This window comes from Myotis daubentonii, chromosome 2, assembly GCF_963259705.1.
Source record: "Myotis daubentonii chromosome 2, mMyoDau2.1, whole genome shotgun sequence".
Lineage (NCBI taxonomy): Eukaryota > Metazoa > Chordata > Mammalia > Chiroptera > Vespertilionidae > Myotis > Myotis daubentonii.
This window is the reverse complement of record NC_081841.1, coordinates 197,710,703-197,728,932: the sequence shown is the minus strand read 5'-3', so window position 1 is coordinate 197,728,932 and position 18,230 is coordinate 197,710,703. Positions and strand designations below refer to the sequence as shown.

General features: G+C 37.7%; 1 protein-coding gene across 1 annotated transcript; it reads left to right on the top strand.

Moving 5' to 3' along the window:
- Positions 1–993: 993 nt before the first annotated feature.
- IDO1 (indoleamine 2,3-dioxygenase 1) lies at positions 994–17,288 on the top strand. The gene is made up of 10 exons (XM_059685342.1): positions 994–1,145; positions 4,314–4,409; positions 4,524–4,640; positions 8,694–8,812; positions 10,408–10,422; positions 12,495–12,594; positions 13,139–13,256; positions 15,049–15,100; positions 15,553–15,701; positions 16,694–17,288. The coding sequence occupies exons 1-10, from the start codon at positions 1,050–1,052 to the stop codon at positions 17,044–17,046; spliced, it is 1,215 nt and encodes a 404-aa protein (XP_059541325.1). The 5' UTR covers positions 994–1,049; the 3' UTR covers positions 17,047–17,288.
- The last annotated feature ends 942 nt before the right edge of the window (positions 17,289–18,230 follow it).

Sequence of the window (18,230 nt, the reverse complement as noted above, 5' to 3'; positions counted from 1 at the left end):
TACAGTCATGGGTTATTAAAATTTATTACTAGCACAGATAAGCTGGTTGTCAAAATTGCATTGTCTCTTAATGTACTGAACACTAACTCCTCTTCTGCTTTTGATTATCATAGGGAATGATATGGCTACTGCTTTTGATTCTGCTTTTTTAGCAAGATTGAAACACTGACTGTAAGTGTCCATAGATCTGCAGATACCCTGGAAACCATCAAATATAGCCTTAATTTACATTTTGAAAAAACAAACACACATTTTCAAGGCAGTTTAGCCCTCCTTTCAACATTTAACATAAAGTATTCAAATGTAAAGGCTGTTGCCTCATCAGTCCCTAGAAGTCTAGTATAGTAGAGATAGAGGAAAACCTGCCTTAAAATGACTTATTAGGAATATGGAGAGGAAAAAACTTCATCATCATTGTGAACACAGAGCAAAGACTGGGTAAGAAAAACGGAAAGGTGAAGAGGTACTATCTTTTTAAATTTTTCATGTGCTACCATTTTTCCCCTGCTTCAGAGTCATTAATAGTTCAGTATATTTCATGGCTGCTGAAAAAAGACACTAATATGTTCAAAGAACCCTGATAGACTAAAATAAAGCCAATGACAATAATAACTAAATGATAATTTAGGACTTTAGACTTGGTCATATTTATCATTTTAATTCAGAGATTTAAAAGATTCCATAAAATTAAAAAAAATGTTTTCTTCTGGTCACCAATTTTCATGACTTCTTTTAAAATTTCAATTAGGTGCATTCTGACTTCCTCTATGGCAGTAAACAGATGATATTCCCAGTGATAAAGGTTTGACATGAAATATGAATGTTTAGTTTCTTTATATTGTGAACAGTGACGCTTTTGTGATCTTATTGTTTATCAAGTTGGAATAAAGAAAATGGAAAATGAAACTATTCCTCCACAAGTGGAAGTAACTTCTTACTGCCTATGTGGGATGCTGTGGTCATGCATGACATGTGGCAACCTTTGTAATAAATAGATGCTCTGAGACTTCTCCACAGACTAAGGGGGGCCAGAGAAGCAGACTGCAAGAATGGCACAGGAAGCATTTCCTATGGAAAGCTCTTGGGGAAATGTTGAAGAATTCCATATAGATGAAGATGTGGGATTTGCTCTACCAGATCCACTGGTAAGTGAGGGTACTTAATTATGGCAAAAACATTTTCTTATTATTACTTACCTGGACAAGCTAATTTCTATTTTAAAAATGTGGGTTAGTAATTTATACTGAAAAAAAAATGGGTAAAGCAGAGTTTTAACAAATGGTTCTTACTTGACGTTCTTAAAATTTTCAACCTAGAAATTTAGTCTTAGATGTACTACTTATCTTACACAGACACAGAGGGTGATGAGATAAGGACACAGTAGAAGTCTTTTGGTTTAATACAATTGTGTTTTCTGAGTGCATTTTGAAAAAACACACACAGTAATGACTGATTCATGAGTCAAAGGAATCCCCTTTCTTAGCTGGTATACCTTAAATTCTACAAAGTGTATGTTTGCTAGTATACTTGGATTAGGTTTCTGAGATGGAGCATCTAACAAATGTGTTATATTAATATTGTTTATTGTCACTAAGCATAAGAGTCAAAGGAGTCAGAACTACCTTTTTTTTTAAAAAAAAATTGTTTTGTCTACAAAGACTCATAGATAAAGAGCAGGCAAATAGCTCCGTGTGGGGGTGAGGGGGTTGGGGGGTGGGAAGGTTGAGCCAAAAAGGAGAGAGAGAGAGAGAGAGAGAGAGAGAGAGAGAGAGAGAGAGAGAGAGAACTCATCGACATAGACAACAGTATGGTGATTGAGGGGGTAGAGGGGGATGGGTGGAGGTGAAAGAGGGCATAGAGAGAATAAATGATGAAGGAAAAACTAAATAAAAATTTTAAAAAGTTTTGTCTACAAAGTGAAATGTGGGTCATGTTTACCTTAACAATTACATTTCCCGAATTTGTGTTCCAGAGACTGCCATGAAAACTCTCTTATCATCAATTCAATATTTTTATTGTCAAATATTTATGTAACATTTTAAAGCCAGTTATAAATATTGACTTTTCCATCTTCGCAACTATCCTAAAATGTATGTTGTTATTAACCTGATGAGAAATGGAAGCTGTGCATAATTTAAATAATTATCCAAACTCACAGAGCTAGCAATGGCAGGGATAGGATGTGAGCCTAATCTCTCTGGCTCCAGAGTCCATGATCTGAAAACCATCATACTCTGCTGACTCTCTCTTAAGAGCTAACTAAGCATGCTTCCCTTCCTCAGCCCCACTCTTGGATTTAACAAGACAGTGAGATTCTAGGAGAGTATTTCTAGGAACCAGTTACATGTTGCTACAATAATGTATGTCAATATGTCCTGTTTGTGGTGCAAATAGAGTCCACGCTCTAGAAAACACCTTTAAATGCAACAAACGCATTTTTAGTCAGAGCTTCTAATCTAACTGTACTTGGAAAAAAATATCCCAAAAATTTCTTGTGTAATACAGGCAAATCCAGAGCAAATTCTTTCTCCCAATCCATTCTTTTTTCTTCAGATTATTAAGCTAATTTAAGAATACAAAGTATGGCTTTTAATTTTATTGCTAAAAACATCTAGTTTACTTTATATTTACAAATCAATACTAGTCAGACTTGCTCCCTCCCTATACAAGCACACACAATTACCAGATTGGCTTATTTCAAGGTTGTACTTATCAATGGTACAATTAAAAAAAATCTTTTTCAGAATCTACAAAACCTCATATTTAGTCTCCCTCACCACCCCCACCACCCCAAAAAAGTCCCTCTGTGAGACTTGTGGGACCTAGGCAGGCCTGGCACAAGTGGGTGTCATAGTGTGGTCATCCAGATGGTCGTTCTGCTTTTTGGCCATTCAGTTGATTTGCATATTTTGCTTTATTATTATAAATTTGTCTTCTTGTTTTATATCTCATTTATAATATTAACTTTGTTTTGCAGCTCAAAATTTCAACCATGTTTGTTTGACTTAATTTCTTGATTTGTACTCCATCCCCAGAGGTCAGCATTGGTTACACCAAGGGCATGTCTGGAAGTAGCTTTGAAGAAGAGATAGGATCAAGGCATATGGGGAGTTGTCTGAGGATCTGAAACTCATTTTAGAGTGTTTCCTAGGTCTTTTGTTTCTATGTTTCCCTTAAAATGAGATTATAAATATAAGATTCAAGGAGACGCTTCCATTTGGGTTTTATTTGAACTTATTGGGCAAAAAAATAAGCCTATCATGAACCAAAGCAGGATATATATGCCATTTCCTATGTGTCCAGTACTGTGAAAAGTCCTGTAGGAAATATAGAATTAACAGCATGGTAAGACCCTTTCCATTTGGTAGTAAGGTGTAAACAGTGCATGGCTGATGAAAGATGGAAACAAACTTTAATCATAATAAGCTATATATACCAAACAAGTTAGTAAACTGCCATGCTTTCCATATTTATGACATTGAGACAACAATGTTTTGGGTCACTACAATAATTAAATGAGAAATTACTGAGTGAAGTGCCTAGTCTACTACTGATCTGATACAATAAAGATCTAATATGCAATGGTCATCACGCCCTCAGACCCTCGTGCCCTCGCGCCCTCATGCCCCCACCCTGGCACCAGGCCAGGGCACCTGCCTGCACGCCCTGCCCTGCGGGGCTTGACAGGGGTGGGGCCGGCTGGGTCTGGGTCTCATGTGATTTCCAGGCGCACGTGGGTGGGCAGGGACTTGACTCTGGATCCTGTGGCATCCCAGACTCTGACAGGAGGGAGATTTTCATATAAATTTTACTAATTTTCTTTCATCTCTAACATTTCTATTATAGAGAAAGGGCAAATAGCAACATTAAAATATTTTCTCTAATTAATTCCCCTTTAATGTGCACAGATTCCATGCACCAGGCCACTGGTATTGAATAAATCTCATTTTTCTTCTATTTAAAAAAACTTAAAATCTAGCTGAGTAGAAAAAAAATCAGTTATTAAAACATTACTTAAAATGGGAAAAGGTATGTAATACATAGGGTTCATAATTGGGAATATGAGTGTAAACTGCAGTAGTCAGGAAGATTTTAGAGGAACTTTGGAGGTGACCTTTGAAAAAGAGGCAAATGAGAGTGCTTGAGAGAAGAGGAGGAATGCAGAGAAGGTGTTGACAAAGTTAAATAGGCAAGTGTCTGTTGGGGCTTCATTGAAAGGAATTGATTTAGAGTCAAGACAGACTATCAGTGGAAGAAAAGACTATTTTACAATAATTTCCACTGGTGAAAAAATGTCGTATATTTTTTTAAAGGAGGAACTACCTTACCCTTATGATGCCTGGATTTCCATTGCTAAAAATCTTCCTGTCCTGATTAAGAATGATGAACTACGTGCAGAAGTTGAGAAGGTTTGAGTGACCATTACATTGGTCATCTTTCTTATAACTTAATATTTTTTATTTGTTTTTGGAGATATAGTATTATCCATATTGATTTGAGTCAACTTCTCCATTTATTTTCAGTTACCAATGCTCAGCATCGATGATCTCCAAGGACACAGGTTGCAGCGCCTCGCACATCTGGCCCTGGGGTATATCACCATGGCATATGTGTGGGGCCAAGGTGATGATGTCCGTAAGGTGTGGAGATTTTATATTTCTTTTGCTACATGAAAAATTTACATCCAATTTACATTTTTTCATGATGTAAAAAACATTCAAAAACTATTATAACTGCATTTTCTGAAGCTTGGAAAATAGAAAAAGAGGTAAAAAATTATCCACTGACTTTGTAATTTCAACTGTGATCATTACTGAATTTTTAGTGTTTTACTAATTATAAAACAGTTGTTCCATTCTGTGCAAATACATATATTTCTGCTTCTTTCACTTAATTTGTATTGTAAGCATTTTTTTTAGTTACTATACTATCATACTAGTCATCATTTGAAATCACTTTATAATTTTTCATTAAATTTATGAACTTTATTTATTCAATCTTGTATTGAAAAATACTTTCCTTGTTTTTAGTGTTTTACCATTGTAATGTGATTCTATAGTCATTACATTACTTTTGGGAGATATAAAAATTATATAGCTATTCTTAGTTAATGTTAAAATGCTATCTTGCATCTGTCAGCATGGAAGAGAATATTATATATTGGTTTCATTCTACCCTCATCAACTTTAAATTTAAAATAATATCAGCTTGTATTTTATCTGGCAGCTCTAATTACATGAAACCAATACAGGCTGTAATAATTAACTTAAAATCACAGAAAAAGGGATTAAACAGGTTCCAAAAGCACCTTCTTCCATTTAGTTAAAGTTTTTCCTTTTATGACACATTGCTTATTTTTGTTTTTTCTTTCCATGATTTGTTAAAATATAAAACAATTCATGTACAGTCCACCTAAGCGATGAGACCTCCCCTCGTACCTACAAAAGAGGCAAAGTTGCATAACCACGGGACACCTTTTACTTTCTGATAATCATGAAACTGCCCTGTTTAGTTTTGTGATGACACAAAAAGTTTAAGATCAGCTCCAGTCCTGCAACCTAGCTTAACATTTAGCTAAGTGCATGGTCTCACTGGACTTGCTAGAATCTGAGATTAGCTAAATATGTAGGCATCCTATCTATTAAAAGACAAATAGGGTAATGCAAATTAACTGCCAACCAAGATGGTGGCCGGCAGCCACGCAGTTGAAGTGAACAGGAGGCTTGCTTGCTCCAGTGATGGAGGAAGCCAAGGTTCCCTACCTTCCGCAGCCCGACTCTGAGCCTGAAAGCAACAGCTCCGAAAGCAACTATGTTTCAATTATAGAAGCTAAACAAACCCCAGATACCTGCTTTCAGCCAGCTGAGGTCTCAGAGCTGGAGCTGCAACAGTGTTTCAATTATAGAAGCCAAACAAACCCCAGATACCTGCTTTCAGCAGCCGAGGTCTCAAGCTGGAGTTGGGCCTCAGAGCTGGAGCTGGCCCTCAGCACCAGTGACAGCCATAGAAGGTAAATAAATCCCAGAATAAAAAACAAAGAAAAAAAGGAGAGGTTGGGAGCTTCAGTCACCCACCAGCCTGAAAACGGCCCTCAGCCCCTCACCCAGGCTGGCCAGGCACCCCAGTGGGGACCCCCACCCTGAAGAGGGCACGACCAGATGCAAACAGCCATCAGCCCTTCACCCAGGCTGGCCAGGCACCCAAGCAGGACCCCCACCCTGATCCGGGACACCCTTCAGGGTAAACCAGCAGGCCCCCACCCCTGCACCAGGCCTCTATCCTATATAGTAAGAGGGTAATATGCAAACTGACCTTAACAGCAGAAAGACTTGGAATGACTGGTCACTATGGCACACACTGACCACAAGGGGGAGATGCTCAATGCAGCAGCTGCCCTCTGGTGGTCAGGGCACTCTCACATGAGGAGCTCTGCTCAGCCACAAGCCAGGCCGATGGCTGCCAGTACAGCGGTGGTGGTGGGAGCCTCTCCTGCCTCCTCAGCAGCGCTAAGGATGTCCGACTGCAGTTTAGGCCTGCTCCCCGCTGGCAAGTGGACATCCCCCGAGGGCTGCCGTTCTGCCAGAGGAATGTCTGATTGCCATCTTAGACCCAATCCCCTGGGGAGCAGGCCTAAGCCAGCAAGTGGTCATCCCCCGAGGGGTCCCAGACTGCAAGAGGGCACAGGATGGGCTGAGGGACCCCCCTGCCGAGTGCACAAATTTTTGTGCACCTGGCCTCGAGTTATATATAAAAAAAATCTAAAATGCAGCATCAATAATACAGCACAACATATTCTAGGTACAGATGTATGAGAGTCCAGAGGAGTTAAACAAGTAGTTGATATTACCATGAAATGCTTCAAGAAAGTGGAATTTGAATTAGTTCTTGAAAGATTGGGTAAAACTTATCCAAAGAGAAGGGGAGCAGAAAAGAAAGCGAGACTTGAAAAAAATGTGTAGACCAAACTGTACATAGCAGAATCAAAAGAAAATAAATTTACTAGGTTGGAGATCAGAATTATAACATAAAACATAGAAATGTATTTTATAATGTATCCAGTTTTGTGTGCCATATTATGCCAAAGAGATATTAGGAGCTGGCAATAAAAAAAACATAAAAAGATTTTAAAAATTTAAGTAAAGAAATTGTAGGAAGGATAAAGTAAATGCACAAAAAATAAGCTACATCAATATAAAGCCCATTTTTTGCTGGAGAATTGGCAAAAAATTATCAATGGAGTTTCTTGACAGTTGTCTGAATGTCTATCATAGATTAGGATGTGCTTGAACGTTTCCTTTCTTTTTCCTAAGTCATTTCAAATTACTTATTTGGTTAAACATTTCCCCCTCTGTTCCCTTTTGATCTTTTCTCTAATTCAGAGAGGAACATGATTTATTTCCTTTTGAAATATGTGAAAAGCACTTGCCAAACAGAATGTTTCAATTCTCAGTGACACAAGGTCTGCAAAGGGAAGCACACATCCAACTGTTCTTTTAATAGTCAATGATTGGATTCTAACATTTTTGTTATTTTGGTTAAGTCGTCATTTCCAGATGTGTTAAGCTAATCTGATGCCACTTGAATTACAGCTCCCATGGTTTTTACAGAACTGTGGAGTGGGCTTCATAGTCCTATCATCTCTACTACTGAAGTCCCACTGCCCACTGTGCCAGATGGGACACATATCCCTGTCCTTTGCCTGTTAGATATGCATATTCCAGCCATTGGCTGCTGATGATAGCATGGCTGTAATTATTACATGGGGCCATCTCATTATCAACCAAATACAGTGGATAAGAAGTCAGGCAGATGAAAGGTAAAATATCAGCTTATTAACTAATAGTTGGAGAATGTGGCTTGAGTATGTTGCAACCATGGACCTGCTGAGTGTACTTACCCATCAGGATCACCCCCATGGAGATAGAAGTTTTACTGTGTGGCCCAAAACGAGCAGAATTCTGCAAGTAACAGGTTCCAGAAAAGAAGAATTGAGGGGAAAAGGAGGCTGAGCTGTAGTTTCACTCCCAAACCCAACACTTACATAAGCTTCTGAGGAAGGGTGTGTGAAAGAGCTGAGAAAAGCCAAGAAAATCACTCCAGCTGACATATTTTGCATGGAAACATTAAACAGATGTAATTCCTCCAACCAACACAGGTAAGCACTCAGGGCCAAGCATTAATGCCACTCTATGGGGAGTTTTTCTAAGAAATCACCCCGTAGAGGGTTTCTGTCGGCCCTGAGCTCTAAGAGCAGCCATCTTCTTACACTTTTAGTATGTATCATACCCAAATGCCTTCATTACAAATGACTTTGAACTTCTTTGAGACGATTAATTATCTTTATGTTATGGGTGTATAAAGAGTACCTTGCATAGAGTAGTTGCCAAACTGATATTCATGGGATGGATAAATGAATAACTCACAGGGTCATTAGACAGTCAAGGATACGGCCATTGTTCTCCTTGCTCTCTACCTCTGTTTTTCTCTATGATTAGATTATGACCACATCAGTGCAAATCAAAAACCCAAACTTTTGACAATTAACCAGGACTAAGTTATAAAATTAAGGAGAGAAATTACATTTGTTTGTTTTCAAAGTGTCATTCCATATAATAGCTCATACTTGGCACTCAGGGAGCAGAAGAAAAGGTAAGGCACTTCAAAGTCTACACTAAACATTATGTTTTACTTAGGTCCTGCCACGCAATATTGCTGTCCCTTACTGCAACCTCTCTGAGAAGCTGGGATTGCCTCCCATTCTAGTTTATGCAGACTGTGTCTTGGCAAACTGGAAGAAAAAGGATCCTAGTGGGTACGTAAACAGCGATTATATTAAAAGCGAAAGGAGCACATGCTATTTAGATCAAAAGGGGGTTAGTCATTGGTTTAATTTTTGGCAGTAAAGCTTTCTTTTCTGTTTGGGGATACGGCTGTTTTGAAGTATCTATAACCACAAATGTATTGCACATATATGAGAGAGAGGTATACAATTAACATACAATGAAATGCACAAATCCCAAATGTTCAGTTTCATCAGTCTATTATAATCACTTGTGTAACCCTTAAAAAGATACAGAATATTTCTATCACCTCAGGAAATTCCTTCATGGCTCTTTCCTTTCAATTCCCTTCTTTAACCCCAGGTGAATATATTCTGATTTGTCATATCAGAAGTTAGTTTTTATTGCATTCTATAGTGATGAGATCATAGAATATGCAATCTTTGTGTCTAGATTCTCTTGATTAACATGTTTCTGAGATTCTACAAATTTAATTTTTAACCATCAAGTTGAGTTTAAGAGTCAACATCTTCAGCGGTAGAAGTGTCAATGTCTGGGTTTCTGTCTGGGTTTCTTAGAGCAGCCTGCTCAGAATTTAGTGTCGGGATCTGTTACAATAAAGGGATAATGGCTCTGTGTGTATATCTACAAAACAATATTTTACACATGGGAATGGTCCAAAATGAAAGAAATTGATTTAGGAAAGATTTTATTAGTTAAAACTAGTTTGACTATTTATGTGTATTACATATTTAATTTTAATCCTATACAATAAAGAGCTAATATGCTAATGGTTGTGACACCCTCATGCCATAACGACTGTTCAGCAGGAGGCTGCAGTGTTGCTCCGGGAGACAGGCAGAAGCAGGGAGGTGCCCAGAGGAGGCAGGACCATCCTTGTCAGGGAGGGCGGGGGTGAGAGCCCATAGTAACCCCCTCACCAGTCCTTTGCCACCCACCGCTTGCACTCAGAGCGCACCGCTGTCCACCTGCCAGGGGAAGGAGTGCAGTGTGCACACTGCCAGGAAGCAACACTCAGAACTCTACAGCAGATGCGAGGCTTCCATGCTCTCCTCTGGTGCCATGATGGGGCAGTGGGCAGGTGGCGGGCGGCGGGGGGGGGAGGTGTGCTCTAGTGGGCAGGGTCTTGCAGTTTCATGTGCTGGGTCTCTAGGTTTTTGTTTTCTGTTTTTTTAAAAATATATTTTATTGATTTTTTACAGAGAGGAAGGGAGAGGGATAGAGAGTTAGAAACATTGATGAGAGAGAAACATCAATCAGCTGCCTCTTGCCCCCCACCTACAAGGTACATGCCCTTGACCAGAATCGAACCTGGGACCCTTCAGCCCACAGGCCGACGCTGTATCCACTGAGCCAAACTGGTTAGGGCTAGTTTTTTTTATAAAATCCTAACTTAAGTGTTTTTAATGACTACTTGAAAAATATAAAATTCAGATTTTTTATCTGACTATGTCTTACCTTTAGTAGTACAATTAAATCTAATAACATTGTTTTATAATAGACATTAGTATTAAGTCTAATAGCTATAACTTGAAACCATTTGATTTTTAAATTGTTTTTTTTCTCTCTTCCAATTGGTCCATTGCTTTATTGCTGCTTTCATAAGGCCCATGACTTATGAGTAAGTATTTGGTTCTTATTTAGTCTTATTTTAGTCTAAGAATTATTTGTTATTTAAAGTGAATATAGGTTTATCAATATATTCCAAATGTATTTTTTAAAGGTCAATTTAATTCAGGCAAAAAGTAATTCAAGTAATTGTTTAAAGAGCAAATAATCCCAGTCCTGAATTGTATCTATAACTGTGGTGTGACTGGCTGTTTGAAATTATAGCTATAGATATATATGAAAGTAATACTTGCATATATATAAATGTAATTCATAGGTCTAAATACAAAATGCACATATATCTGTGTACCTATGACTTAATGAACTCAGTGTCCAGAAACATTAAGCTGTTCTTTTTGACCAAATCCTTGCTTTATTTTTATCTATATACTAAGCAAAGGCTAATAGCTTGGGAAATAAGGTAAATGTCATAGGTATAAGCACGCCCTGATGAATGGGGAGGAAAGGAGACATGTGAAAATTATGTAAATTCTTGCATAATGAAGGGAAGAGGGAAGAAGATGAAGTACTGGAAGCTCCAACCAAATAAGAGCGATAAAGGAGGAATCCCTATATTTAGTTATTTAAGCGGAGCCCTCAAAAATAAGTAAGAATTAGCTAAAAGGAAAAAATGAATGAGAGTGTTCATAGTGGAGGATAAAACAAGAGTGAGGATAAAGTTAGTGTATTCCTATATAATAAAAGCCTATATGCTAAGTGTCCAGTCATCCGGTCATCTGTTCAACCAATCAAAGCATAATATGCTAATGATATGCTAAGTGTTCTACTGCTCATTATAATGTGCACTGACCACCACAGGACAGACAGTCAACCAGTCAACCAGTTGCTATGATGTGGACTGACCACCTGAGGGTAGACTCTCCGACTGGTAGGTTAGCTTGCTGCTGGGGCCAGGCCAATCAGGACTGAGCGAGATGGGCTGGACATGCCCTGGAGCCCTCCTGCATCCCTTCCCTGCCCAATTGTGCACCAGTGGAGTCCCTCGGCCTGGCCTGCACCCTCTCGCAATCCGGGACCCTTTGGGCGATTCAGAGAGCTGGTTTCAGCTCCATCCCGCAGGCCAGGCTGAGGGACCACACTGGTGCATGAATTCGTGCACCTTACCTCTAGTAATTTGTATAATTTGTTAACCTGTATCACCCCAATAAATTCAATAAAAATGGAAAAAATCTTGGGACATTATCAGAACTGAAGGAAAGCTGGTGTTACTGATAGATGAATGGTGAAAGTAATAGTATGAGAAAGAAATGAAGACAAACTTTTTAAAAAGATTATGTGGATTTTTGGTTATCATAAGAGATTTAAACAGTATCTTGAAGTAAATGGGAAGCTAGATAATGTTTTTAAGTGAGAGGATATTATCAGTCTTATTTTACAGATGAGAATCCTAATGCAGAAACAGAAGGAATATCAATGTTTAAAGTAACAGCTACAGAGTGGTCTGGCTTCAGAGACCATGAATTGAACCACCATGAAACTCATGGATATACAGATACTGAGACCTGTTTACATCAATTCAAAACTTCAATTAGAAAGAAAATAGGGTCTATTCAGTTATTTGAATTTGTCAGTCAATTCCTTTGTAAGGCATATATAAACCACTGAAAAATTGAATCAGATTCACAGATAAAAGTATGGATAGGAATATAGTTATTTAAGCACAAAGACTACTTCTTAAAATTAGACTGCACAGATATCTCTGTAAACCCTGAGGGTGTGTATATGTACATATGAGTATATGTATGTATGTGTGTATGCATATATACATGCATGTGAAAAATTAATGCAATAACATAAATGGTCTTGGAATTTCTAGTTCCAAGTTCTAGAATGGCATTTCAAGTCCCAGCTTAATCTTCAGTTAATGATATGATCTTAGACAATGGACTTAACATTAATATTCCTGACTATATATTGGAGTTAGTAAAACCTGTAATACTTATCTCACATGATTATTTTGAAAATAAAACAAGACAAGTAAGAATGTTTAAAAACTAGAAAGTAGTCAGCAAATTTACCCATATTCTTGCTACATCTTTGACTTTTTGGACTGATTTTTCTTAGGAACATGGACATTCTGTTTTCATTTCCTGGTGGGGATTGCGGTAAAGGATTCTTTCTGATTTCTCTGTTGGTGGAAATAGAAGCTGCTTCTGCAATAAAAGTATGTCAATCACCCTGGAAAATTTGTATCTTAATTCATATAAGCAGCGAAATCACTTAGTAACAACTCTTTTATGTATGCATAAAGTGACTTTATCCTGATTAAACATAATGTTTGATTATTTAATTTGAGGTAAAGGATCATCTGGCAGTAACAAATATTTTATTTATTTTTTGTGCACTGTGTAAAATATAAAATGTAGGAGCCATATCTTTAAAATCAAGTTTGAAATCCCAATAAGAGGAATATTTTCAATGCAATTTACATGGGAACTATACCATTTAGTGACATAAATCTAATGGCTATGACTATTAGAAATAGAAAGATATATGACTCTATAAACTTATCTCTAAATAAAAAATTTAGAAAGACAAGACCATGCTTAAGGATATATAAGAAAATGAGTCAACCAATTGGAGAGTACTCAGCTCAAGAAAGAAGTGCAAAATCCCAAGTTTAATACAGGGATTAAGATTTAGGAGGATTTTATTCCATGCCACTGTTTAATGTTAGAAAATCTTAAGTGGTTTTTTTCTTTTAAAAGGTAATTCCAACTATATTCCACGCAGTACAGAATCAGGACCGAGATACTTTGCAAAAGGCACTGCTTGATATAACTTCTTGTCTGCACAAAGCCCTTGAAGTGTTTCACCAAATTCATGGTAAGTATTTTATGCAATGTGATGTTGTCGGCCTCCTACAAATGTTTCTTACTATAAGATATAGAGTTGTTGACAAAATGGAAACAAAAACACTCTCACTTAGAGAGTGTGCTTTCATTTTATTGTATCTCACTAAATCTTTATATTTTCCAACTAGTTGCTTTCATTATGTTCATAATATAGAGAAGGGAATTTAAATTCAGAGAGATAAGATAAATGACCTAATATTACATAGGTAGTAAATACTGTAGCCAGAATTCCAAGCTGCATCTATTTTTTAAATTTTTTAAAAGTTTTTATTGATTTCAGAGAGAAGAAGGGAGAGGGATAGAGAGACAGAAACATCAATAATGAGAAAGAATCATTGATTGGCTGCCTCCTGTATGCTCCCTACTGGGGGTCGAGCCTGCAACCCGGGCATGTGCCCTGATAGGGAATTGAACAGTGACCTCCTGGTTCATTGGTTGACCCTCAACCACTGAGCCACACTGGCTGGGCTAAACTGCATTTATTTAACTCAAAGAACCATCCTTACCTCTCACTAAAAACCTTGGAGAAAGTTGTCAAGGGTTCAGACTGTTTTAAATTCTCAAAGGATTATCTTCTGCTTGATAGGAACTCTATATACAAATTCTGCTTTTTCACAAATTAAGTAAGAAACAACAAATAAAACCATTGAACTCAAAAGTAATTGCAAAATGACTACAAAACAATAATGACCAAAAAAGTATGTAAGCATACTTTGCAGAAGAAAATTTGTGCTACTGGGAGGCCTTAACAAATATGTGATTGTGTCACTGGGATTTGCGTTACTGCTGAGTGGTCCTTGGTAAGAAGACTGACTCTCAAATCGGAGACATTAGCTGCCCTGGCTGGTTTGGCTCAGTGGATAGAGCAGTGATGGCGAACATTTTGAGCTCGGCGTGTCAGCATTTTGAAAAACCTTAACTTAACTCTGGTGCCGTGTCACATATAGAAATTTTTTGATATTTGCAACCATAGTAAAATAAAGACTTATATTTTTGATATTTATTTTATATACTTAAATGCCATTTAACAAAGAAAATCAAACAAAAAAATGAATTTGCGTGTCACCTCTGACACGTGTCATAGGTTCGCCATCACTGGGATAGAGTGTCAACCTATGAACCGAAGGGTCCCAGGTTCAATTCCAGTCAAGGGCACATGCCTGGATTGCAGGCTTGATCCCCAGTCTGGGATGTCCAGGAAGCAGCCTATCAATGATTCTTTCTCATCACTGATGTTTCTATCTCTTTCCCTCTTCCTGCCTCTCTGAAATCAATAAAAAAATATTTTTTAAAAAATCAGAGACATTAGCAAGCTTTGTGTATGTGTATGGGAGGGGGGAGGGTAGGGATGTGGTCCATAGGACTGTTGGGATTTTTGTTTCTGCTTTTCTTTTTGCTGAGATCTGTTTGTTTCTTTATGGAAGTAATTTATCTGTTGTGTTAGTAAGCACATGAAGTAGCCTTAAAGAAATGCTGACTGTTTAATTGGTCTGCGGGTGAGTGGTAGGTGGATCCAGGCTTTTGTACACAAGCTGTGTGCTAGCCCTGTGGTAGAACCCATTCAGGAGGCACAAGAAAAGAGTGGAGCTCACCTGGGAGAGGGTAAGTGAGTGAGAGGTTGTCCTCAGGGCCTTTCTCTACAAACACTGACATGCCTTTCCTGCAGCCTTTACTGAAATCTACTGTCAGGTGTTTAAAATATCTTAATTTACCTTTTAGAACTCTGATGCTACTTAACTAAACACACTCTATTCTTTTTACAGAATATGTGGACCCAGACCTGTTTTTCAATGTTCTTCGCATCTACTTGTCTGGGTAGGTAGCTTTATGCTTGAATTTTTTTCTTACATAATCAACACAAAGAATACATAAGTCTCCATTGATGGTTACCACTCTCCATTGTGTATAGAAAACATCTTTTTAATATCCTAAAATATGTGTTGTAGGCAAAGACTAGACTATTCCCTCTGTTAATACTTGGCTAGGTGTATGCTGGAGTATGGGCAGAAAAGCTAGTCATTTTAAAGAGAGAGGAATGATCTTTGCTAGTGCAAAGGTAGGTTCCATTCATAGAATACTCAGGCCAAATTTGTTCAAAGCCATGTTACTTATTATTCTCACACATGCACATGGGTGGAAAGGGAAATATGAAAGAAGAAGATTGAAATCTATCCGGTGTCACCTTCCATTCTCCTCTATTGGAAGATTTCATATCTGAAAATTTGGCAGTTAATCCAAACAATGATTTTCTTTCCTTCCTGACCTAGCTGGAAAGGCAATGCCAAGATGCCAGAGGGGCTACTGTATGAAGGCTTCTGGGACACCCCAAAAATGTTTGCTGGGGGTAGCGCGGCCCAAAGCAGCATCTTTCAGTGCTTTGATGTTCTGTTGGGCATCCAGCACAGTTCTGATGAAGGTGAGTAGAAAACGACAAATAATAATCATCTGTTATATTAATAAAATAGTTTTTTAATATCTAAAAAATTACCTTCTCAGCAGCGTCTTACCTGAGCTTATCTGGTACTCTTAGGAGAATCAGTGAAGTAGAGCTTGTGTTGCCATCATCCCATTTCACAGAGGAAGAAGCAGAAAGTTAAAGAGGATAAGTGACTGGCTCCCTGTTAACCAGCTAGAAAGTACTGAACCCAAAATTCAAACCCAACTTTATCATCCTCTTGATCTTAACATTTAAACATATATTTATAAAGCTTGATTGACTATGATAAAACCTATATGACAGGTTCTGAAATGTACAGTCAGATTCAAAAAGAGAAAGTCACCTGCAAATGAGATAGGACTGTGAGTAGAAATTGGGGAGGTGGAGTCTTCAGTGATAAGAAGAGGATTAACACTGCTCTTATTCAGCCATCCTGCTGCCCCAGCAATCCAGGGGCAATGCAACCCACGTTAGAAGATAAGTCACATTCATTATGCTCCTAAGAGCTTAAAAAAAGGACTTCTTTTCTCTTTTCTCCTAATCTTATATTTAATAGGTCTAGGTGAAAAAATATATATTTTTTTCTTAGTTCATTCACTTATTTAAAACTATCCTTTAAACTTTCTTGGACTTGGTTTCATAATCTGTCAAGTACAAATTTTATATGTCATTGACTTCTTCAAGGGATCAAATAGAGTAGGAAAGTGAGAAAGGAAGCACAAACAAAAATCGATATTATGAAAGAATGAGTTTGGCTCATCAGGCTTTCAAAATTCAACATATTTTACAATAACTGCCATTATTAGTAAGGAGACTAACAGCTTTCTAGCAGGATGGTTATAAACTCATTGTCTTATGCCACACCATTGGCCTGTCATCTTCCACCCACTGTGACCTCCCTCTGCCCTTCCTTCTTGGATTGTGGAAAGCTTCAGTTTCTCTACTAACTCATCTTTCATTTGTTCCCTCAGCATCGTCTGCTGAATTCCTCCAGGAAATGCGAACATATATGCCACCAGCTCACCAGAAATTTCTTCACTCATTAGAGTCAAAACCTTCAGTTCGCGAGTTTGTCCTTTCAGAAGGGGATGATAGCCTACAGGCAATTTATAATGAGTGTGTGGATGCTATGGTCTCCCTGAGAAATTACCATTTGCAAATAGTAGCTAAGTATATTGTGATTCCTGCAAGGCAGTCCAAAAATACTCAACCATCTGAAGAGCCATCAGAATCAGAAAATAAAGGAACGGGGGGCACTGATGTCATGAAATTTCTAAAGTCTGTAAGAGATACAACAAAGTCTGCCCTGTTGAAGGAAATTTAATCTAACCCAAGCAAGGGTACATTTTGTCAAGACGAAGAATGTCTCTATGTATTACTACTACTCATTATATCAGACCCACAGATCAATATGTAGAAACTTCTTAATACTACATTATAAATGATTTCAAAATAGTTTTTCTGATGCCTATGAATTCCTTACAAAAAATAATAAAAAGCAATTATATTAGAAGTGTTATGATCTATATGATTAGAATGTAATAATCAAAAATTATGCATAATAAAATGTGGGAGCGTACCTGTAGATGCCCAGCAAACTGCTGGTTCCGGGTGCGTGGCCACTGTGACCTCTGAATGTCCCTCTCAGGTATGTTGGCAGTTGCTGGGGAAATGGAACCAACTATGGTCGCGGGTAGTCTGGGAAATGGGGCAAGCTTATAATAGTCTAGGAAACGGGGCAAGTTAATATCAGTAGTCGGGGCAATGGGGCGAGTTGATATTAATAGCTAGGGAAACGGGGCAAGTTGATCAATAATACCTTGGTAACAGGGCAAAAATTGATTAATGATGTTTTGTGTAATTCACTTGTTTTAGTAACCGCACTTAGCAACAATGATTGATTGTATAACTTTGGAGGAAATAAATAGGTTGGCACGGCGACCAAAAGGTGCCGTTGGCCATTCACCTGCATCTTTGTGTTGGCGTCTTATTTTCCTTTCCACAATAAAATGTCTAAAAGTTGATTTATTCATAACTACAATTAAATATTGCTCCAAATGAGACCTATTCCACACTGCTACCCATCAAACAGGGCAGAGGTTCTTGTACTTTCCATTTAGTAATATCTCAACTTTTCATAATTACCTGTTTACTCATCTATAGTCTCATTACAATATAAGCTTCATGATACCAGGGACACTCTTGTTTACAAGATCCATGCATCTCTAGTTCTTAATAGATATGAAACAGATATATTCAATGAATATTTAAAACATTGAGTGAATATGTGAATAAATCAATATGTGCTAACAAGAAGACACATTTGGAATTTTTCCTAGGAGGTCAGAGTTACCAGGCACTCACACTCTGGCATGAAGTTATTTAATAATGGAATATGAGAAAGTTAGGGCTGGAGAGAGACTCAAAAATCATATGAGCCAAACTTGTTTTATTTTATTATTTTTTTAGGGTTTTTTTTTAAAATTAAATCTTTATTGTTCAGATTAT